This window comes from Watersipora subatra, chromosome 5 (assembly GCF_963576615.1).
Source record: "Watersipora subatra chromosome 5, tzWatSuba1.1, whole genome shotgun sequence".
Classification (NCBI taxonomy): Eukaryota; Metazoa; Bryozoa; class Gymnolaemata; order Cheilostomatida; family Watersiporidae; genus Watersipora; species Watersipora subatra.
Window position 1 is genome coordinate 36,008,686 of NC_088712.1, and position 24,769 is coordinate 36,033,454.

General features: G+C 37.3%; 1 protein-coding gene across 3 annotated transcripts in view; it reads right to left on the minus strand.

The window, feature by feature from the left end:
• LOC137396183 (vasodilator-stimulated phosphoprotein-like) overlaps nucleotides 1-24,769 on the minus strand; it is a 50,039-nt gene that overhangs the window by 10,957 nt on the left and 14,313 nt on the right. For 2 of the 3 annotated variants that reach the window (XM_068082339.1, XM_068082338.1), the window contains exons 1-3: nucleotides 19,474-19,965; nucleotides 2,632-2,800; nucleotides 452-623 (exon numbers count right to left, since the gene is read on the minus strand). In XM_068082339.1, coding sequence (XP_067938440.1) covers nucleotides 452-623; nucleotides 2,632-2,800; nucleotides 19,474-19,742 — 610 coding nt within the window. In that variant the 5' untranslated portion in view covers nucleotides 19,743-19,965. Of the gene's footprint in view, nucleotides 1-451; nucleotides 624-2,631; nucleotides 2,801-19,473; nucleotides 19,966-24,769 lie in introns of those variants that run through there. The other variant, XM_068082341.1, reaches the window with a different exon arrangement.

Consider the following 24,769-nt stretch of genomic DNA (forward strand, 5'->3'; position numbering starts at 1 on the left):
TCCAAACTAGGAAAGCTAATGTAATCGCTTTGCATGCAGTTGCTGGAGTGTGCCAACAACTCATTGAGGTCAAGGACTTGAAACGCCAACAGCTGGTGACAAGAGTGTTAAAACCTTGCCATTTGTTTTATGATTAATCTTTTTCACTCGTAAGAAACTCCATAAGTTATTGTCAGTTGTTTCTTGTTCACTCTGAGCAGCCTAAGATCTGTCCGAATGTGCCTGGCAAACTAACTTATTTATAGCTGCAGTACGTTAGATATAGGATATACGTTAGATATATATGTATAGGATACATTAGATATCGGAAGACTGACAGCAAGACAATCACTGTACGTAGCATACATGTACATCATACCGATTGACAATGGCTACTGTCAAAAAAGAGAACTGAGACAACTTATCAAGGCAACAATACCATTACAGATAAAAAACCTTGGGAGTTACTTACCAGCCTGTGATAAAGCCTCGAGCGCTCCCCTCATTGCAGCCGAAAAGGAAATGGCATCATCTTTGCTAGCGAAGTTAAGGCCATAGACTTGCCTATTGTCCCTCCATTGGTGAAAGGTTGGTGTAGCCTCGTTGTACTTCAATCCTTTCAACACTGAGCAATTGATTACCACCTGCATCGCATATGAGGTACAATTGTATAGTATGCGCATTTGTTTTACTACAACTTTAAGCCTATAAAATGTGTACGTCATCTGTAAACCAACTAAAGACACATGCGGAGTTGTCATCTCATGAAAATACTATTGAACTTGACTTACTCATATTTATAGATAACAGCACACATTATACTTGTGTAGATATAATACAAGTGCACACAGACCGGACTGCACAATCATGCGTACCTTAATAATTGCTTAACAGAAACTACAGTGGGTAGGACAATCAACCAAAAACACATTCGGAGTTGTCATCTCATAAAATAATAAAGAACTTGACTTACTCATACTTATACATAAAAACACACATTGTACTTGTGTAGATATAATATAAGTGCACACAGACCGGACTGAACAAGCAGGCGTACCTTAATAATTGATTTATAGAAACTACAGTTGGTAGGGCAATCAACAAAAACACATTCGGAGTTGTCATCTCATAAAAATAATATTGAACTTGACTTACTCATATCCTTAGATAAAAACACACATTTACTTATGTACATATCTTACAAACAAATAAATAAATGAATTAAACAATAAATAAACAAATAGAGTAATCAATAGAGTTAACTACTCCAAGAGAGCAGTGAAGCTTTATACTTGCTGAATCAAATTTAGAAGCTCTGATCTTTTACCACTAATTGCAATTGATAGTGCATACAACTCCAATGGACTAACAATTAGCCTCTGTTTAAAGGTTTGACTGCACTTAGTCGATCATAAGCATGCACCGCTAATATTCATCTTGATACAGTTCCAAAAACTTATCAAACGAGTGTCATAAAATTCGGAAAAAATGTTTTCTCTCATATAAAATATATATCTTTCCATTAGCCATTAATAATTTTTGTCAGTCAAGCAATAGTACAATAATTGTTGTCTTTTTCAATAAAATAAATATGTAAAGATTTTTTCGTGTCAATTTTATTGCATTTTTATTTGCCAATAATGTGGCTAGAGAAGTTATTATTTACCGAAAGCTATTTAAACAAAGTTACTTATGACTAAACATCAGAATTGGTCAGGTGAATGTGATCACGATGTATAAATATGTTAGGAAGATACAAACCAACTAGTTCGAACCATCAACTTGCTAGCTAGTCAATAAATAAAGTACAAAATTCAATAATGCTTCCCAGATATGTGAGAACCAAATTATAGTATATGACCGACTAACTAGCAGCAAAAGTTACACTAGCTTCAAATAAATTTAAGTTCTGTTAAACTTGTGAATTTGACGCAATTGCAGTAGCGATATAAACAACAGCAAGCATCGGACCACAATTCCTCAGCAATGCTTACTTGAACGTGTAGGCTTGACAATACGTACCGATAATTACATTCGGTAGCTCAATTTGCTTTTGTGATAAATATTAAACAATCTTAAACCAAGTTCTACAAGAGAAGATGGACCGGTAATAGTGTGTTGCACATAGCGTGTTGTACATATTTTTAGTCACTGGAGTCGGTAGCGAGTTAAATAAATTGTTACTATAATAGGAGCCGTATCAACCTGTTTGTCTAAAGCCATGGTTGGCGATTAGGAACAAGTTTGTATCATACTAGAGTGGCGCCAGGCCATGCCAGGCGCTGGTTGATTGGCCGCTTGTTAGAATGTTAGCCTGACATTCTAACAAGCGGCCAATCAACCAGCGCCTGACGTTCCAGAATAATTGTGCGTATGGTGTTACATCTGACGATCTCTCACAGCTCCAGTTGCACTAGACTGCAAGAGTACTAGTACAACAACAATATTTCTAATTATCATTTGCTTATCATTTTTAGTTAACGTTGCTCTTGCATGCCAAATGATACTAAACTGTTTCACGAGAAGATTACTCCTGATTTTGCTACAGTTGTCCGCGGTGTGAAGATTTTTGTACAATGCCTAGATACATGAACAAAGATTTCATCACTTTTCTTTCTGGAAAAATAGATAAGGTAACTTGAGCATAACTACCTCATGATCCTGCACCTTCCTGCCGACTATCCTGAAAGTGGCATTGCTTGGGTGATGGTATATGTGGACTTTAGAGATGCCGCCGGGAGAGGCACCACTCGGTAGCCACTTTTTCTGCATGTCATCATAGACCATGACACTGGCACGCACGGCTACTATGGAATGCTCGCTGTTAAAATGAGAGAAAAATCATATAAATGACTGAGCTACTATGAAAATCACATAGTTGCTAATCTTTTTAAAAAGCCGACAAGGCTAACTAATCCTTGGCTCATCTTGCAACGAATAACGAAGACCCCAAAGAACAGCAGATATTATTGTCATCATATCAATGACATTTATCACAATTACACAGTAGCATAGAAATATTCAGCAGCATTTAGAAATATTCATAATATAGAGCATAGGCTTATATTCACAAAGTGACACTCTTAGCTGGTCCATTTTAGTTACTGTTACATCATTGCGATTCGTTTGAAGTTAATTTTTTGTACTAAAAGATTTTGTTGATCTCTCAATCAGTACCAGATGTTGTTATGATTTTGTGGAGAGAAAATGCTATGGCCTGCTCCCTCTCTTTAACCTTTTGACTCCCGTTCCCGTAATCTTACGGGCTGAGAGCGCAGTCTTAGCGTACCAAACCCGTAATTGCCCGTCAGATCTGAGTCTTCGATACGTATTTTTTAAATTCATTTATTTATTTTAAAAACGGCACTAAAATTTTTAATTAATATTTTTAGGAGTTTTAAAAGATATCACACTACTATTTTGAGGCAGTAATGAGTCCATTATACGCATGTGCAAAAAGAACACGTTGCTAAAAGTTGATCGTTCTTTTTGGAAAGCTTATCATCATGAACGGACGCGATATTTCAAGCGCTGCTAAAAAGATTCGTTTACAGGAAGATATCGACTGGTATGAAAGTGAAGCAGAGGATTTCAGTGCAGAAGAATATGAAGAAGAAGATGAAAGTGAAAAAGAAATTCGACAGAGTGAATCGGAGTACGAAAGTGAGAGTGAAACGGCCGGCGTTGAAGGAGGGAGTCATGACGGATTTCAGAGAGGAGCCGATTTAAAACCCAAAGAATTTCATTTTGATGACAGCTTGGCAGGTGTAAGAAGCCGAATTCCTGGTCAGATAAGTATTTTTGGCTATTTAAAGCTGTTTATTACATCGGCCATCATGAATATTATAGTTAATGAAACAAATAGATATGGCCTTCAAAAACATGGCGATGCCTGGCAGCTTGTCGATGAAAAAGATATTTGGCGAATTTTTGGTTTAATTTTGCTTATGGGTATTGTTAAAAAGCCTACTCTGTCGTCTTACTGGTCTACTGATCCTTTGTTATCTACGCCAGTGTTTAGTAAAATGATTTCAAGAAACAGGTTTCTAATGGTTTTAGGCAGTTTGCATTTCACTGACAATTCGGAAAACCCTGCTGGCAATAAATTGTTCAAATTAGGAAGTGTTTTTGCCATGATATGTGACCGGTTATCTTCTGTTTTGCTGCCTGGTAAATTTATATCTATAGATGAAAGCTTGCTGGCTTGGAAAGGGCGACTCAGCTTCAGACAGTATATTCCATCTAAAAGATCTAGATTTGGAATAAAGCTGTTTGCTCTCTGCGATGCTGTCTCTGGCTATGTGCACAAGCTGTCTGTGTACATTGGTGATGAGCAGGAGCAAGCCGAAGGAACTGGTAGAGGAGTCACTCACAACATAGTCATGAAATTAATGAGTGGTTTACTAAATTTAGGTCATTGTTTATTTATGGATAATTTTTATAATTCGCCAGAGTTAGCGGCTGAACTTGTAAAAAATAATACTCATGTTTGTGGAACTTTGCGTCCAAACAGAAAAGGTGTCCCCAAAGATTTGAAAATGTATAATGGAAAATTAATTAAAAAAGGTCAGACAACAAGCTTTTCTAATGGGGAAAGTATGGTTGGCTGTTGGAGAGATAAAAAATATATTTCTGTAATTTCAACTATGCATAAAAACATGGATGTCGCAGATACAGGCAAAGTAAATTATAAAGGGGATAAAGTTTGCAAACCAGCTGTTGTTTTGGATTACAACAAATACATGGGGGGAGTTGACAAATCGGATCAAAATTTGCATTATTATAATGCTGCGCGTAAAACCATGAAATGGTATAAAAAACTATTTTTTCATTTATTAGATATTTGTGTATACAATGCGGCCATAGTTTATAGAATTCATAGCAGCTGTAAAATAACTGACTTGCAGTTTCGACAGAAATTAATTCATCAGATATTTGAATATACCGGTTCTTGCCGCAAAAACAGTACTCCCCGCGCTTCAACTTCTTCTACTCATCGAATAGTGACAAATAGTCCAGGGAAAGGTAGACCGGCAAAATACAGAATTTGTAGGCACTGCAAAAAGCGCGGTGATGACAACAAACCTAAGCGAAGCGAAACTAAATTTAAATGTCTAGCATGCGGAGTACCTTTGTGCGAGTCGTGTTTTGATGCTTACCATGCTAAATAAATTCATTTTAAAATTTATTTAGCGGGTGCAAATTCTTCATTGCTTTGTATCACTTGCTTTTGTACATACACTTGCTAAAATGTCATTGTCTATGTATTGTATTTGTTGTACATTTACAGGTTGTACTTGTTGTGCATTTACAGGTTTTATTTGTTACAGACTGCCCTTTTTAGGGCACCCATATAATCAAAGAGTTCAGTTCACATGCTTTCTAGCAGTCCATGATTTGCTGTTTGTGCTCGTAATAAATGTTGCCTTCTGTCTTGTGCTGCTTCACCAAATGTGCCAATGCAGGCTCACAACTCAATTCATTTTATGCACAATAAATTTTGCTGCAGCACACATGAATTTGTGCAATGTGTTTATATGCAAAATGAATAAATATAGTTTTGAGAAATGCATAAGATCATAACTAAAATCAGCAAAAAATCATAACTATCAATATATAGATCTCAAGTTGTAAAGCTTTGCAAGCTGTCTGGAGGAAGAAATCAGTCTAGAAAATAATCTCAGCTTTCAAATGCATATTCAGTTGCAGCTAAATGCCAATTTGCATGAAAGTTATAGCATTGATGGCACAGCCTGTCAGGTCTTGTCAGCCCTCTCGTGCTCTGCTTACAGACATGGCGTCATGAGCATTTCTAAGAGCTGCACGCGCAATGCATGTGAGCGCATAACTCTGCTTTTGATGCACTTGGACAACCAATTTTTTTGCTGCGTGTAGCAAACATATTTGCCGCCGTGCAGATGCTTAACATAAACTATTTTCTTAGAGCTATTGCTTGTAAAGAAATATTTATTATCGATATTTTACGGTAAAAAGCTGACATCTTCGTCGAATCAGGACACTGACCAAAACTTTTACAGCTAAATTGCAGGAAATAAACGGCAGTCTCTTGAGAAATTTCTAAGCTTTCTAATGCATATTTATTTGTGGCTGTATGCCAGTTAGCATGAAAGTTATAACTAATTTTAGGCGGCCATGTCAAGGCTCCATTTTTCACTTGTCATTAGGGCCACGCGCTGAGCATTTTGAGCGGCGCTCCCGCATTGCATCAAAGATCATAACTCCACTTTCATTGCTCTTGGGCGACCAATTTCTTTTGCAAATTGTTGTGGACATATGAATCCATAGAACTACTGTTTGTACAAAATTTTAAATTGCTTCTATCATTTAGAAAACACAATTGAAAATGACGTACGAAAATAAAATATTGAGAGCTTCAACAAGTTGAGACTTCTGCAGGATAGCAATTGCAAGCTACTTACATAAAAAATATATCAGTTTGTAGAGAAATTTCTCAGCATTCCTATGCATGTTAATTTATGTATCTACCTCAAGTTTACTGGACGTATATTAAGTTTTTACGCAGTCGAGTCGAAGGCTCAGATCGCCGTAGTAAATGCTCTGGTACGCTGGGGAATTCCCAGCCGTAAGCGCCCGGTCGCTAAAGGGTTAATGAAGAAAGATTTTTTGGGACCATCAAAGGAATGTTTTGATAGTATATTCATTATATATCTTACTGAGATGAAATCTCACCATTCTACGACTTACATGAAACAGTAGGATGAATAAAGGAAAATTTCTTTTTTAAAAGCTGTAAATATGAGTCCAAGGTAACTTACAACGAAATAATGTAAGCAATATCTCACATGAAATCAAAATCAAACAGCCAAATTAGCACAGTTCTGTATTACTATGTTTCCATGACACGGGTAATCCGCAAGCTTGTGTCATTTGCGAGATGGAAACAGCGAAAACCCGCTAAGCGAGTGAGTTTTGCTACTCCCAAATTGTTATCAACTGTTTCATGCTTGGCAAGATGCACTTGCGAATGATTCGCAAGAAAATGCTGCACAAGCTATTTCATTTTAAACATTTTTTATTTTTAGTCATTCCTACATCAATTGGGGCAGTTCCGAGTGCGCCGCTATGGCCTCGGTCGTAGAATTTCTTTTCTTTTTTAAGCAAACCGATGACTAATTTTTTTAAAACTTAATTATTAAGATTTACTCCATCTCTGCATGTATAGCACTTTATTCTGAACCAGATTTATCCTGTAACTAGATATACTGCGACCATTTGCGCTTGGTAATTTGTCACAGGAGCAATTGTGAATGCCCTTCCTAATACCACCAAGAGTCCTTCTGTGATTCGAACCACTGACCTACTGATTATATGCCAGTGCACTAACCACTGAATTACGGCTACTCTCTGCTAACCCGCAACATGCGAATGTCTATTGAAAGACTTATCGCATGGTAACTCAATGTGCGCATAACTCCGAACCAGCATCATCAACACAACAAAAAAACACACACTAGTGTTACATGCACAAAGTTTTGACACATTTTTCATCTTCGTAGCATGTAAATGGTTTCAAACGTCGCATAATTAATTCTTCGAAGCGATTCAAACCTCCGATCAGTACTACGTATGATGTAAACATCAATATGGCGATCGGAGGTTGGATTTTCATCGCCTTCATTGGTGACGTCCTTACAGCTTCCCTACGCAGCTCTGTTTTCAACGAGCATGTTTTAAAAATATTTTAATAATCTAAAAAATATTTTTAAAATACCATTTTAGAAAATAACTACAAATTTGTAAGAAAAATTTCTCGCATGCTTTGACACTGACGTTTGACCTTGGACGCATTTCAATGGTGTCGGTCGCGACATGCACCCTGCTGTAGCTAAAAGCGCAACAGGCTAATATAAAAAACGCAGAGTTGTGCGACAATTTCTTCGTAGCATGTAAACTCATCAGCTACGAACAATAGGGAGTCATGTGACCATTTCTGCGTACCATATAAATACGTCCTCCTCATTCCTATGTTCAAAACCACAACTTCGAAGCTCAATAACTCATAGCATGTCACACTAGTGATTGTGTATAGACAGCAGACCAGTGGCATCCACATCTGAGTAAGAAAGTTAATAAAAAGAGTCATTTTATTGGAATACCGAGTAGGATTGAGAATGTTCATGACGATAAAACCTGATGATCTGTGCCCAGAGTCTGGGAGCGGAGCAGCTACTAACCACTGCTAGTACTAAAACCTAGTAGAAGCAATTAGCTAGCATTCTTTAGATGACATTTAGTGGTTATTGGTTAATGCATCACAGTTGTAAATAAACACTCCTTGAAGAAAGCATCGAAAACCATAGAGATAAGCTGATAAATGGATCAGCCAGTATTTGTTTATTGCTATTTGTATTACCATTCACCCAACATCTTTAGATCTTTATAGCTAAATCCATAAAAGACATAATTGGTAACCGCGGTGACTAACAACAAGCAATAACCCACTAGTTTCACACAATGTTATAGCCTGCGATAGAAAATCTACCTGGATTTTATTTGTCTAAGATAAACTAACAGCTTTTAATTATGTTCTAGACTGGTTAGGGAATGTCACTCTTAGTTTAAAAATTGCTTCAGCTAGTTTTCATATTTAGAAATATCCTCACATGATGTAACTTTCCGATTTATTATTACAAATATCTCAATTACACCGCATCAAAAAGTATTTAAAAGTATTTTTTGTTGCTAAAATTAATTCAACTGTAGGCTAGTCTTGGAAAATCAGGCGTTCGAGATACTAAGACACGCTATATCGCCGTATGGGGGATTAATCGCACAAATTTTCGGTGAGCGTCTGTGATAACAATATTCACACTCTCATAAACCATCGGTGAATAGTTGGTTCTCATTATACAATGTGGTCATGAAAAACAATGAAAAACTAGTCCCGCAGCAACTGTCATAAAAACAAAACCTGACTCAAGGAATTTGAGATGCCAATCACAATCGCGAAAGTGCTGCACAATGCACAGGCTGCAGTTGATGCAAGGCAACCTATCGGGAAAGTTTGGCAGCTGCAATCTTTTCCGACATGCATTTCTCTTCTCGCAATTCCATCGGTTTACCGCGCCCATAGTCAACAAATGATCGTCGAAAGGGCACCGCCGATGTACGGATATAGTTTGAACTCGCCTTTTGCCACAAATATGCATTCGATAATGGATTATAAAGTGCTGCACTGGCCTTCCTCTACTGTTATGTACTGCTTAGACATTAATTGCCCTGTCATCTTTTCATAGAAACTGACAGTATTACACAACACATGCCCTATATATCAGTTGAAAATCATGGCAGGCCACCAGACACAAGCCGAGATGAATCAGTCTAAACAGAGGCCAACAACTGGTCTCCCTCATAAGTGTCAAAACTTTGGGCACCAGAAGAAAATACAAACAGAGGAAAATGTTGTGACATAAAACATTGCAGACATAAAACATTGCAACCAGAATAATCCACCATTCAATTGTTGGGATTCATTTTGTTTACAATGAGATCATCCATTGTTATCAAAGTCTGTCATGACCTCTGATGTTTATTTTTATGCAACTCAGATAATGGAGCAATACTGTTGTCCACATAAACAGTCTGAGATGTCAAAACACCTGCTAGAGATGTCATATTATTGGAGTTAAAATTAGTACAAATGACTATACGCTACAAGGAATTATAGCTGAGACACGCACTAATTATACCCTGTCTTACATGATTCAGGCTCTCTTAATACTTAATAATAATAGGCTACTCTTAACTTTGATGGGCTAACAATGTTATATTGATGTAAAGTGAAACTAAAACAGCAAGGTTTTAACAAGTATTGACAAGGTATTCTGATGTAAAGTGAAAATGAAACATCAGGGTTTCATGTACATGTACAGCGGAACCTGGGTTCTCGAACGCTTCGGTTCTCAACCAACTCGGTTTTCAACCAGAAAATGTGAGATTCAGATCTTAACCATAAATTCGTTTCTCGACCAAACCAGAACATGCGTATTTGAATTTAACGTTTGGAACAGCTCCGTAAACAGCATGTTTATTATACGTTTTAACGACGTTGTTATGAGCCACTTTCAGAAGGTTCTCAAAAGAACACGAAGTTTTGTGTCATTAGTTCTTTACAAAAAGGAGCTATCTGGGAAGACATCGCCTCTACCGGAGAGATTTTCTAGGAACGCAACTCCTCCAGTAGAGTTACCCTGAATTGTCTTGGAGGAGGACTCTCTTTCAAAGATGTGAAGTAAACGTGCCATTGCTGTTTATATTTTTTACACGCTTTCTGATGTAGCTGATCTGTTGTATTTTTTGCTGTTTCATTATCAATTTCTGTGATTTTTGCATTGAATAGTAACCTTTAATGTTTTCGATGTTTTAAGAGCAATGCGTACAAAATGTTTACTTTTTGTTTTCTTTATTCATCATCATAGATAGAAAATATTTTATTAAAGTTAAACATGATCTATATCTACCCGTTTTTATTTGTAGTATGCAGTATACAGTAGTTTATATTGTAAAATATTAAAAAATACTTCATCAGAATTGTTAAATCGACTTGGAATGGATTAAAACTTACATATATTAATTTTAATTGGAAAACCTGTTTCGGATCTCGAACAACTCGGTTTTTGACCAACCTTCTGGAACGGATTGTGTTCGAGAATCGCGGTTCCACTGTATTGGCAAAATATTATGTTCAATTCAAAAGGAAACTACAGTTTATCTAATAATACTCTAATAATCATCTGATTTACGTAATTAATATTTTCTTATTTACTTTTACCAACTAAAAGGAAAGACAAGATGTTTGCCTACCCAGTCGTTAAATAAATCAAGATACGCAATCCTTGTTATAAGCAAAGAGTGAAAACCTTTGAGTATTAATTACATAACCCCATCAGGAACAAATAAAATCTTATTCTTTCAAGCTGAAAAGATGGCTGTTTGAATACACAAAGGAAGTTGTCAGTGAGCGATGTAAAAGGAAAATCTATAACGCTCGAAACCCTCGAAACCCGTGTATCACACTAGTAAATGGTGACAATCAAAAACCGAGTTGTCGTAAAGAAGCCATCACAGCAATACTAATTTATTAATACGCTAACATATACGTTATGTTTCCATAGTGCGAATGGTGCAGATTTGGAGTTGTGTGCACGTTAAATTACCATGCAATAAGTGTTTCAATGAACCTTTGCATGTTGCGGAGTAACACTGGTTTTTTCTTGAAAAAGATAGGAAATTCCAGTCCAGAGTTCATAGCAGCATGCTTGGAACTACTCAAATAAGTGTGAAAAGTGTTTAAAATGGAATAGCTTGCAAGGCATTATCTTGCACATCATTCGCGAGTGCCTTTTTCATCATTCACATGCATAAAACATTAGGTAAGAATTTGTGAGTAAGAAGATTCGCTTGACTCGTGAGTTGTTTGCCAGAACAAGAAGTACTAAAGGTTATTCTACAGAGCAAACAACTTTGCAGAGGGACAAGCACAAGCAAGGACATACATACATCAACCGTATTTTCCATCGTGTCCATCTTGTGGATGCCGTAAACTTGCAGATTAATGGAGTGTCATGGAGACATAGTAATAGCTACAGCTTTACTTAATGTCATCCACTCATAATGAAAATGAAGAACATGATCAACTCTCAGAGTTGAACAGCGACTCATATGAGATGAATGTGAAGAGTAAGTAATCGCATCGAGTTAGGCACTTTGCTGAGAGATAAATTTGATCAAAGCCATTACACCAGCTGGTGCATTTCTATACGAGTCATCTTATTCTCTATCATCAAACCCTTCATCACTACCTTCCAACGGCCATATTGCCACATCTCCCTCATTAAAAACATCGGCTGTGCGCAGCATATTTCTATATCTATATTGATACCAATAGCAGATTTCAGAGGCGTAATTTGTAAGGCTTATCATTTCCTGAGATAAGATATTTGGTAACATGTGTTGTACTGGTGCCAACAGCAACAAGTGTTTCTAACTGCATGGATGAGCTGACTTTGATAGCATTTCCTTTATGTAATGTGGTAAGAACTAGTTATGGACAACCCAAGTAACAGCAAGCAAATATCAACTTGGATATACATTTATACTTGTAACTACTTTGATAAATATAGCACGTAAACTGCAATAGTTGAAACACTGTCGATGTAAATATGACACTAAATGGAAGTTTATCAAATAGTTACAAATATTGATAATTGTAACTACTTTGATAAATATAGCAACAAAAACTGCCACCATGGAAACACTGTCGATGTAGATATGACACTAAATTGCCAAACCTGCTGAGCATTTGAGAAAAGCGCACGATCAGGTGACATGCAACGCAGGCGCTTCGGTGATATAATTATTTATTTGTGCTAATTGATATCAGTAACTGGAAAGATATATCTAAATTATTTGGCCTCCATTTAAAACTAATTCTTGCCACGAAAGGGGCTCGCATTCGGCTAATAAATAGGAAATGTGAAATCGCTAAAAAGTCAGCGAACTCCTAAAGGTTGACTAACTATGACAATATATCATTTGAACTAACCTCATTGAATCACTGGCGAATATCTCAACTTTGACAGTACATAGCATATATTTGCGAACAAGTTCAAATTATAAAATTTTTCAACAAATCGTGTGGTTGGCTATTTTGATGAAAGGGACCTAAAAATCTCTGGTCACATTACCAGATGCTTCAGTTCTAAAATATTTTCACTATACCCAAAGTGTTCAACAATTACAAACATATCCATGACTATCGATGTAAATGAATGAAAGTCTCCAGCTATGTTAGAAAAAGGCAGCGGGTAAGTAAGTCAGCCAGACCTCTATGCTAATATAAAATATGGCTATGGTCACGCAGCCAACCTTCATATTAATTAAATTTACTAACAGGATGAGAGAGGAAGCGCTTATGTCATCATTTTATTGGAATCATATGTTATTATGTTATGACACATATAAAGCATTTTGAAAGCTTTGTGGCTGTGACTTCCTCCATGCTTGATCACCAGAACAGAGATCATCTTGTCAACTGGATTCAAGTAGAGAAGGAAGAAGTTCTCAAGCGCAGAACTAATGAAAAGTACTTTTTAACATCGCCAAGGCAACCATCAACAGCTGTTTGAACTTTGGACGGTGAAAGCCACTATTAAATTTTGACCAGGCCACAATTAACTTTTAAATGACTGGTTGAATAACATACAACCCTTATTGTATAGGCTAGACATTCTCTGCAAGTGATGACAGCATCATTATTGCTATTAGAGTCTAACCTACATATATACTACACGTAGTACATATATACCTACATGTAGATATAAGAGAAAATTATGTTTGCGTCAAGATAGTCAATACAGTTGTATATCGGAGTAAATGTGAACCATATGAGGCTACATTCCAGTTTGTTTGATTCAAAAGTAAAAAAAGATTACAATGATTAAAACAATTGTATTATAGAAAACTATGTAAAAACCTATATTTTAAGTAAAAATTAATAAAGTAAAAAATAAACAGTAAAAAAGGTAGAATGGAAGTAAAGTTTCAGCGATGATGGAGTCTGTGATGAAAATGAGTGGCAACCTCCCAAAAGTCTACCAAAGCTAATCTAAACTAATACAACATGTATTTTAGTTATTTTTATATTGCATTGTTAATTTCCGTTAGCTTTTTTGAGTTCCATACAAAATTGTGATGCTTTGGAAAACTATCAATATTTTATGCTGGAAATTACTGCACATGTCGATACAAATATTCAATACAAGAGGCTTCAGTGCAGAGAAGACCTATGAGTGGAGGTTTGACTGTATTCGTTTCAGCATCTAAAAATCAAATTTTTTGATTGCGATTACAAACAAAAAAAGGAAAAAACGTCCCCAAAACCGACTAATCGCTGAAAGAGCCATGGTACACATTTTTTTCTCTTTTCTACATGGCGTAGCCCACTAGTGATGCCCCATACTGATATCCATCAAATGGCAGGCATGCAAGGAACAAGTTTCATAATTCGTCATACACTGCAACTGCACATTCACCGATTCCTCCAATTTGGCAACAGCAGCATGATTCCATTTGTTACGTGTCAGAGGCAGCACAAATCTGACCTATCCCATTTAGACAATAGTGATGCTTCCCTAGCTAAGCTGCCGAGCATGTGTGGGGAAGATAGAACCTACGGATTAGGAATGTTGAATTCTGGATCATGGCAAGATCTGGCGAAAAGCCAGGCTTGAAGCCACAAATGTGCAACTCATCTACTAGAGCCTCCTATGAGAGTCGCAGTACTCCCAGAAGAAAAACATTTAGCTTTGCATTCATTGCATAGTTTATGTTGTGTTTATGTGCTCTTCAGATGAGATGATAGCACTTTCAGATGAGTTGATAGCACTTTGAGGTCATGATGGTGATGTCAGCTGACCTTTAGATGGCTACACCACGCAATCACTATGTTTCCATGGTGCGCAGTACTGCGATGCAGACCCCTCCGAAGTCGAGGGGATTGTACATTTCCATGCTGCGCAGTGGTTTCCAGCAAATTAGCCAGATAAGAGAAATTGTACAAATCGAATAGCCTGATGGAGAAATTGAATCGATCGTAGATACCGAACGTCAGAAACGGTATTTTTATGCTTCTGTCATCATTATACTTTTATTTACAATACACATTCACAAGGTTTTACAAACCTTAACACAATTTTTACAAAGTAATATATTTTTAATAAGTATTAAGTGATATATTATTTAAACGTTAATTTAGGACTTGCCATCTATTTTTCGAAAAGTGTTGGCATCGATAACAAAGTCTAGGAAAGTAATCACCTCTTCATCCTCGTGGGTGCAGACCATAATTAAATTTAGGTGAAAGAACATCGGAAGAATAGAAAAAAAACAAGACTAGCGGGATAACATTTGTCCTAGTTTATGGCCCTCGAAGAATTGTCTCCACGGCATGAGAGCTATGCGCAGCCACTGCGCAATTGCTGTTTCCTTGCTGTGAATTTGCACTGGCTTCGCACTGATCAGTGCGCAGTGATTTCAGTGCGAAGACGCCGTTTCCATGATTCAGAGAGGGCGAAACTCCGAAGCACTGCGCATCATGGAAACATAGTGAATCAGACAGTACAACTAGCCAATATAGTTTAGAAATCAAACCTCAACACAAAGCGTGTCAGCTAGTCAAGCAAATTACATTCTTTCTCTAGATATCACTGACAATATTACTTACTTAACATTCATTAAGTAAGTTTTCTCATAGATGAGAGCTTTAATCAGCTTCTGGTTTCAAATTGTGGAAGGCTGATAAGATCCGCAGATCTTCGGATGTTAAAATCATCACATATAAATTCAAAATCAAAAATCTTTTAGGTTGTAAGTAACTCGCAAAGGCTTGAGTTGTAAAAAAATGGAAGGGTCTATAGGGCAGTGAATACTGCATATTCATGGAGAAACAAATTTTATAGCATTATTCTGGACTATGATCGATGAGGAACACTTCTGTAACGCTATATTAGCGCATGATTCAATGAGTTGTCTTACTAGAGAGAAAACATGAGCTTAGAATGAATCATTACGCAGGTGAAGTTGTGTTTAGAATAAGAAGGCTTGTCAATGCAATGGAATAGTTTTCTCACGATTGCACTGCTAATATGTAGTTTTTCAGGTGCTTGCATCAATACAACTATTTTTACCTTTTAAAATATTGCAGGCCTTCACAGAATTCATGGTAAACTTACACAAAATTTTAGTATATTGTCTCCGGAACTATCGCTATTTTTCTATCATTTGCAATTGTTTTTGATGTTGAGGTAATCTGACTGCGCAGATGTTCCAAGATTAGAATGGACAAAACTTGGTCGTGGTTAAAACACCTAGAAAAAAATTACGTGTGAAATGATGCCACTAATCGCTATCGTTGATATCGGTTGTTGCATCCAAATTCGTAGCATTACGCGTCTCTATTCTGTTGGTCTATCGGCAACTACAGACACCATAATCGCACTTTCGCTTCATCTCAGCGTCTTAATTTGTTGACTTGTCGATTTTAATCTTGAAACAAACTGGCAGTCAGATCTCCTCAAACATCAAAAACAATCGCAAATTGTTAGAAAAATAGCGAAAGGCTACTTTATGATAAAATCTACTAAATTTTGTATAAGTTCACCATCAATTCACTTGACTAAAATACAAACCTTAAAGAGAAGACAAACCTTAAAGAGAAGACAAACCTTAAAGAGAAGACAAACCTTAAAGAGAAGGCAAGAGTTGAAAATATGATATAGCACAACCGTTGCGCAATACCAAGGTTCTAAACTTGATGACTTATGAAAGACGACAGCGGACAGCACAGCGGACAGCACAGCGGACAGCGCAATGATGAGAAACAGCGATGATGACTATATTATCTGCTGCCGGCCTCTACCAGTCGAGTCTTTGATAATAAAGACAGATTAGTAATGCTAAAGCTTTGGACTGCTTGTTGGCAAGTTGAGCTTAAATCTCTGATTCTTTATGCTACTGCACCATCTCATTATGCTGATATTTCAACTGCAAACTGTAGTCACTGGTCAACCGCTGAATTATATATACAGTAAAATAAGAAAAAAGCCCAGTTTCGCTGCCATAGCTTGTTAACTACTTGTTATAACCGACTTATGTTTTACCCTTTGATCTCTACAAACACACGAGTTCCTCAATTATCGATTTTCACTTCTCCGGTCCACCAGATACTATCCAGATGTCAAAGCATTGCACAATGCGATGTCAGCTAGGCCTCAGCACTTTTACATGTCATATTCAGACTAACGTTGTCCGCTTTAGAACGTGAACGTTGTCCGCTTTAGAACGTGAACGCTTGGAAAAGGCTACATAACCACAAATAATTACAAATGGGTCAGTATTGAAGCACCCTCCAAGTGTTTACCATTTGGTCCTGTGATGGAAGAATTATATGGAAATTGTTTTGACACTTCTACTATAGACGAATAATTAATTAATTAAGTGGAGCAAAGAGGATCTATAGAGGGGAGTGACTGCGATGGCAGCATGTGATATTAACTGTTATTGGGCAGCGGTTGCTGTTACACACAGCTCTACCTCAAACTCTTGTAATGGCTGACTGAAAGCGATCAAACCTCACACGCGCCTATGTGCTAAGTTACCAGTTCAACTTGTGCAGTCAAGAATTTAGGTTACAGCTCTAATCCACTGAAATATGTGAACCTATCAACCATAAGGAACATATTTACATTTTTAATAGCTTCCGTTACACAGACAAATTTAGAGCATGACAGTACCGAATTAGCAACAAGTACTTTTGCAAAAAAATATCCCTGTTTCCATGAGACGGAAGACACGGATTTGGAGTTGTGCGCGCGTTGAGTTTCAGTGTGCAATGTATTTGAATGGACATTCGGGTCTTGCTGCTTAACATTGGTGCTTTGTTAAAAAATACGGGTTTCTATGTCAGAGGTCATAAGGGAGCATCCGGAACTGCTCAAATCGATATAATGACTGAAGTACAGAAAATGTTGAAAATGGAATAGCTTGCACAGCATTTTCTTGCGCATCATCCGCAAGTGCCAATTCTATTTTTCGCAAGCATAAAATATTCCGTAAAAATTTGCGAGTAACAAAACTCACTTGACTTGCGGAAAATGATGCAAACTTGCGGATTATCAGCTTCATAGAAACATGGTGTATGCCTGAAAATGTTAAAAATAGGAACAGATCATACATATTCCCTTCAAGACGCTATTATAGATCACTCAACAAGTAAAATGCGCTGAATAAGACTTGAAAGGAATAGAAAGTCATCGGATATTTTCCTAGTGTCAGCGAAGCTGATAAACTTGTAAGTCAACTAAAAGCCCCACGCAGTGAAATAGGAACATCTCTTTATTTCTGCTTTATCCCGCTGATTATTGATTATAATTCACTGAAACCAACTGCTCGTTAGACCAGTTAGTAGGGACTAAAAGCAACTGACATTGCAAGTTTAACCGCAAGATAGAGTAGTCAAAATTCCCGGTAGCACACAAATGAGGGTACCTCCAGCTGTCTACCACAATGGCATGATAATAGATTGTTCAACCACCTACTGTCCAACTATGGATTTGAACATGGTCAGCATCATCAAAACTTATAATGTCAGATCCCTGCTGGGTAGACAATCATGCAGAAATGTCAGCTGTATTAACCAGGCAACCATAGAGCTAAGTGCTCGTGATACAAAACGATTTTCCTCAGTTGTGTACTCAGAGTTGTGGGAAATGATAACACAAAGTTTTCTTCTCGGTTACACCAGTATTGACTTCGAATGTATTAGCTTTTCAATGACGGCCAATCGCAAAACAGGTTTGCTGCCAATATTTCATGGTAACAACCAGCCTGGTTCTCTTAAAAAGGCTGTTGATTCAACAAGGTCTAGACACACAATGGATCTTCCTACTGTTAGTACAAATTTTTTTATTTCCCACTTAATATACTACACTAGTTTCACGTACTAAAGGGTAAGTCCCAAAGTTGTAGTCTAGTAAGTTTTATCGGATTTCTTCTGTGATCCACAGGAAACACTCGAGCCATAGCAATAGAATGTCTGACAAAATCATCAATCCTTCTAAAAGCAATACAAATGATCACTGAGCAATGATGATGTATGTGGCTGTCAAAACCATGAGGAGCCAAATCTTAAAATCTGTAGCTAATATGATACAAATCACAAACTGAGCCAACTGATGGTCCGTTGATGTCAGCTAATAACCTCTATGGTCAATTTGCGCCTTAGCGCAGTTTGTTGGCTATCATCAGCTATATCTAGAGAGACTTGTAAGATGTGGCAAGGGTCAGCGTCACCGCCCTTTAGACTGTTATGTGCCACAAATGGATAGCGAGGCTGGAAAAGCTATTAAGATGTTTAGCCTGTCATCCATACGGACATGTGACCACCTCAGACAACAACCAACAGCCAATATCTCCAGGGGCAACTGAGGTTTGATAAAGCTAAGTGATGTTATGTCTAAGAAACTGCCAAACCCTGGATAAAGCACCATCCTTGTTTGCCATTACGTGCAAACCAACAAGCTAATACCAGCGCGTTGCCTCCACAAGATAAAAATATATCGGTGCGTGTAAAATCCATTTGAGGTTCCTCGAAACTACTCGACAAAATGGGGTTAGCTCATGCAACTAACATTTGAAATATTATGTTCCAGCTGCTATATCAAATCTCATAGATAGCCAAAGATGCGCAAGACTAGATCACCCGAGAGTATATGATGATCAGAATAGGTCGATGAACTCGGTTAGATGAACTCGGTTAGATGAACTCGGTTAGATGAACTCGGTTAGCGACTCGTTTGAACATGTATATCAACAGAGCCATGTTATTATCACAATTAAATGTGTTATTTAATCAAGAAACCGAAATATGAAAAGACTACAAAAGAAACTTCCTACCCGTAGTTTGAGATTTGTGGCATAGTAAAACCGCCTTCCGCATTGTGAGGGGGTGGAACGATAGAGTCATACGTATTTTGAAGAGGTTCTTCTGGAGAACAAAGACTATCCTGCCAGTGTGATATGTAGGCAGAGCTCTCCATTTGAGGCAGCGACCCAGGATGCACTGCGATCAGCCCAGGAGTCGAATAATACGAGTCATCACTAGGCGACGATGGAGTATCCAGTGAGTTGGCTCGCATCGAACCATGTCTGACATGCTTCAACATTGTTAAGGAACTTCCTTGCTTACCCGACCAACTACCGACTCGTCAAACTAAATCCACACTTGTTTGCATTTGTTGTCGGCACTGAAGTTTACCACTACTACCCGAGTCAACTTATTTACTAACAATCCGCTGTAATCTGATATAGTCAACTGATGAACGATGATAAACTGAAATCAACTTTTCAATTGCTAAGCTCTAGTCAGTCGGGAGTAATTAGCTACTGCGCTTCTCAACGATGAATAGTGGCGTTGGTTAGTGCGGGTGATCATATATCTCATAGCCTTAGAGACCTCCGGTAGCCTAGTTCCTAATGGCCTGCTACATCCATTGAGCTAGATATAGGCTTGTCACACGCATGATGCGGTTACAGCTGAAGCTGGTGACTTCAATGAGCTCGCTTATCCCCCAATGGTTACCAGGATTTGGAAAACTCGATTTGTTGACAAGATCAATCATTTGGTAACAAGGGCTGTCAAGAATTTATGTGAATCAAATTAAACGAGAATAGTCGTTTATTGGAGAGCTGCATGACAGCTATCTCGCACTTATAACTGCTCCAGCAACGATAGCACACAACTTGCATATACGTTTAAACACTTGAGATAAGCATGTTCGAGAGCTATCACCTGCAGACGTGTCTTTTTATGGTCATAGATAAAAATTAAACGGCCCTGATTATAAATGGCCCTAAAACAAGCAATGGCTGGCAAAGAAAGGTATGAGACAATGATGAAATACAAACAAGAAGTATTGAAATAAGAAGGGTGCACATGGGTGGTGTAAAAAGACACTTCGCATTTTTAACCAAAAAGTCGATAAAAACTATGGGTGAGGGATAATATTCAACAGGGGAGGTAATTCCAATATTCAACAGACTGTTTAGCTGTAATTGAACAACACATGCGAGATGGATGTTTTAAGCCACAAGCTTATTCTAATATAGCTACACTTTTTCTAATTTGGTTGACAAAACAAAAATTATATAAAAAAAACGAACCTTAACTGCACATGTAATAATTTGTTTACAATGAAATTGTTAGTGTGCAAAACTGTTCCATTGAATAACTATCCTAGATAATATCCAATAGCTTGATGATGATACATTTGGCTATATAAGCACGGTCCTTATGCATTTAATCATCTTGAATGGCAACGGGAGCGGGCCTGGCAGAAGGCACTATCCAAGAACTTTAGCCTTTGATGTAAAATACTGACTTTAGCTGTCTGACTAATTGGCTAAACTGCAAGACTAGTTGGTAGAGATGGATGCAGCTAGTAAAGCACTAGTGCATTAGGTCCTCAATTATGGGAATGTGGGAGTTATTGATTCACTTCAGCTTCAACCTCTGGCTACAGTCGGACATTTTATCAAACATGGCTGGGGAGAGGGAAGGCAACAACGAACATTGAATACAACATTGTTACCTTGACGATGGCTTCGGTAAGACAATGACAATGATAGGCCAAGGTAAAAGTCATTGGAGCCAATCACATTGGAGATCACAATATATAATATTGTAATGACGACATATAACTGGTGATGGTTCCAGAAAATGCATAAAAACTGTACTTGGTCCGAACAAAGGAACTAATGAGAAATGAGCTATGTAACATAATGAAATGCTTTCACACTTTTTTGCACTTTTAGTTTACGTAGGATTAAGAACCTTAGGTCACTTTGTGCGTCAAACGTTTTCAGTATAATTTGAAAGTTTCAAGCTGAATGGACTATTAGTTCTTGAGATATTGCCGAATTACTGAGGGCATTTCTAATAGATCCAGAAATGAAAAATGGCTGCTGACAGAATATTGGTTTCTAATGGTACGCTGATTTAAATCCTTAGTAATGAAAGCTGTACTTTAGACAAGGTTAGATAACTTCTCAGCAACAAGAGATTTACACTAAAGCTATTGGTTCTTCTATTCATAACAAACATACACACTCCATCAGACTCAGTGTACATAACAAATATACACATTCTATCAGACTCGGTGTACATAACAAATATACACACTCCATCAGACTCAGTGTACATAACAAAAATACACACTCTATCAGACTCGGTGTACATAACAAACATACACACTCCATCAGACTCGGTGTACATAACAAACATACACACTCTATCAGACTCGGTGTACATAACAAACATACACACTCCATCAGACTCGGTGTACATAACAAACATACACACTCCATCAGACTCGGTGTACATAACAAACATACACACTCCATCAGACTCGGTGTACATAACAAACATACACACTCCATCAGACTCGGTGTACATAACAAACATACACACTCCATCAGACTCGGTGTACATAACAAATATACACACTCTATCAGACTCAGTGTACGTAACAAACATATACACACTCTATTAGACTCAGTGTACATAACAAACATACACACTCTATCAGACTCAGTGTACATAACAAATATACACTCTATCAGACTCGGTGTACATAACAAATATACACTCTATCAGACTCGGTGTACATAACAAACATACACACTCCATCAGACTCAGTGTACATAACAAATATACACTCTATCAGACTCGGTGTACATAACAAATATACACACTCTATCAGACTCGGTGTACATAACAAATATACACACTCTATCAGACTCGGTGTACATAACAAATATACACACTCTATCAGACTCGGTGTACTGCAATCATTATGTTTCTTCCTCTTTCTTTAAAACGTCACTTCTCTGAAAGAGCATGAAAAAACTATATACTCTATTTGATTTCTGTTTTTTCATAGAGTTCTATAAGCTTGAAGTTTCAAAATGATATTCAAGGATCAAAAGGAATTGTACTACTATAAGTACTATCACAGTCTTGAAAGTTGTTAATACAGTCTAGTATCAGAGGATTGACTGGTATATACAAAACTGGGTTTGAAAGAAAGTTTAAACAAGCCACCTGAAGTAGAGAAGCGACACACCGGCCTAGCTAGCACCCTTTCTTAGGCCGAGTTGGTTGAATTCAGGAGGCTTTTACAAAAAGGCAGAAGCATAAAGGTCATACTTCAATAATGGAAGTCTTTTCTTGCATCAGTGGTTTAATTCACTAATCAATCATCCAGATCTAGGAATACCAGAGAACTACCCGGGTGTTTCGCAACAAGAAACTAAATGCTAGTACAGGTAGCCCATATAAATGTGACTGCCTACTTACTAAAGACTAGGTGAGGAAGGGCTGGCTAGATTAAAAGGCTGTCAAACTCGGTGGTAATGCATTAGTTATAGAATAGTACCTCCCTTAATCACTGTGTTTCCATTGCGCAGATTTGGAATTGTACGCTCATTGAGTTATGGCTATAAGCGTTTCAATGGACAATAGTCGCCTGTTGCAGACTAATTCGAACACTTTGTTAAAAAGGCTAAGGTATTATACGCCAGAGGTTAGAAAACCAAGCAAGAATGACCAAAGTTTGCAAAATGTTTAAAATGAAATAACTTAGATAGCATTTACTTGCACATCTTTCATAAGTGCCATTTCCATCTTTCGCATGCGTGAAATGTTAGTAAAAAATTTGCGGCTGACAACATTCGCCCAACACGCAAGTTTTTGCAATTTTAATTTTGCAAATGGCCCAAACTTACGGATTAACTGCATCATAAAAACATAGGGTACAGATACATGGTTTTATAAACTCAATACGCTTTACAACTTTGAATGAGAGGAACTTGTTACACGATGAACATTCTTTGAGATACCTTTTCTGTCAAAACAATACATGGCTCATATTCAAAAGACACGGCAACCAAGTCTGAGGTTAAAATTCTTGAGATCAGATCCTGCAAGGCTTCCATCAGAAAAAAAAAACAAAACAAAATTTATGTGCGATGCATCAAACAATATGTCCTTGTACTTCATGAAGGGGATGGGAACAATAATCATTTTAACTTAGTAAGAATTTTTGACAAAGGTGCATATTGATGCAGTTTAATGGTTATTCAACCACTGAATTGGTCTTTTCAGCAATTATTTATTGAGGATTTACACATATGACAACCGCTCAGGGATTAGTCAATGCTGACCGATGTGCCAAAATCTAAATCACCGCTGGGTTGTCACCAGAATTTCCACAATGCATTTATTATTGGTATGTCAGAAATGATCACTGATGTCATTATTGCAAGTAACTGTATTACTCCAACTAACAGCATCGTTGGAGTTTGCAGCAATTCATTGTGATGTTAGTAATTTCTGACATTTTATTCAGACAATCTTTTCCAGCATTTTAAAAGTGCTTCCTCCAGGGAAATGCCAAAAATCACCTAATATAAATGATCCTCAAGGTCTCAATTCTACCAGAATCAAAAGAAGCAATAGCTTGCCAATCCAATAAGGAGTTGTCAGCACAATCGCTGGACAATCAGCAAATTCTGGAATCTTGAGATGGGTTGCTATTGTTATCGAGCAGAGCAAACGTTAGTAAAGGGTTATTTAACTTGTGACTGTACTTTAGATTACAGTTCCCATCAAAACATTGACATGTTGCATGAAGCAGGGTAAGGCAAATCCGCAACTGTCAAAATCTGATGGATGATCAAAAACTTAAATCATTTTTAATCATGATTACAAACTAAGACTATCAAATGCTACTCGTATAAATATACAATCTGCACTGTTGTCTTTGAGTCACTTTTGCCTGGATATCATCATTGAGATCGCTCTTCAGTTTTAATAGTAGCAGCAAGTTTTTCATAAACATGTTCTTATGCAAAACTTTTAAAAAGCGGGAGTTGTCTACACCATGAAAACGTTCTCTTTATGATGGTCTCAGAAGGAAGCATGAGCATGACATCATCATATAGCAAACGATGCGTGTGAGCTCCATAGGTCTATGTATTTTCATTTCGTGCAATAACTTTCTAGGTAATATGTTTTGACTTCTGTACAATTCAAGCAAATAATTTACTCGAATAAAAGCAAGTATTTTAATTCCCACAATAGGATTCTTCTCATATCCAAATATATTAGCTCATAGAAGGCGGTAGTTATGAA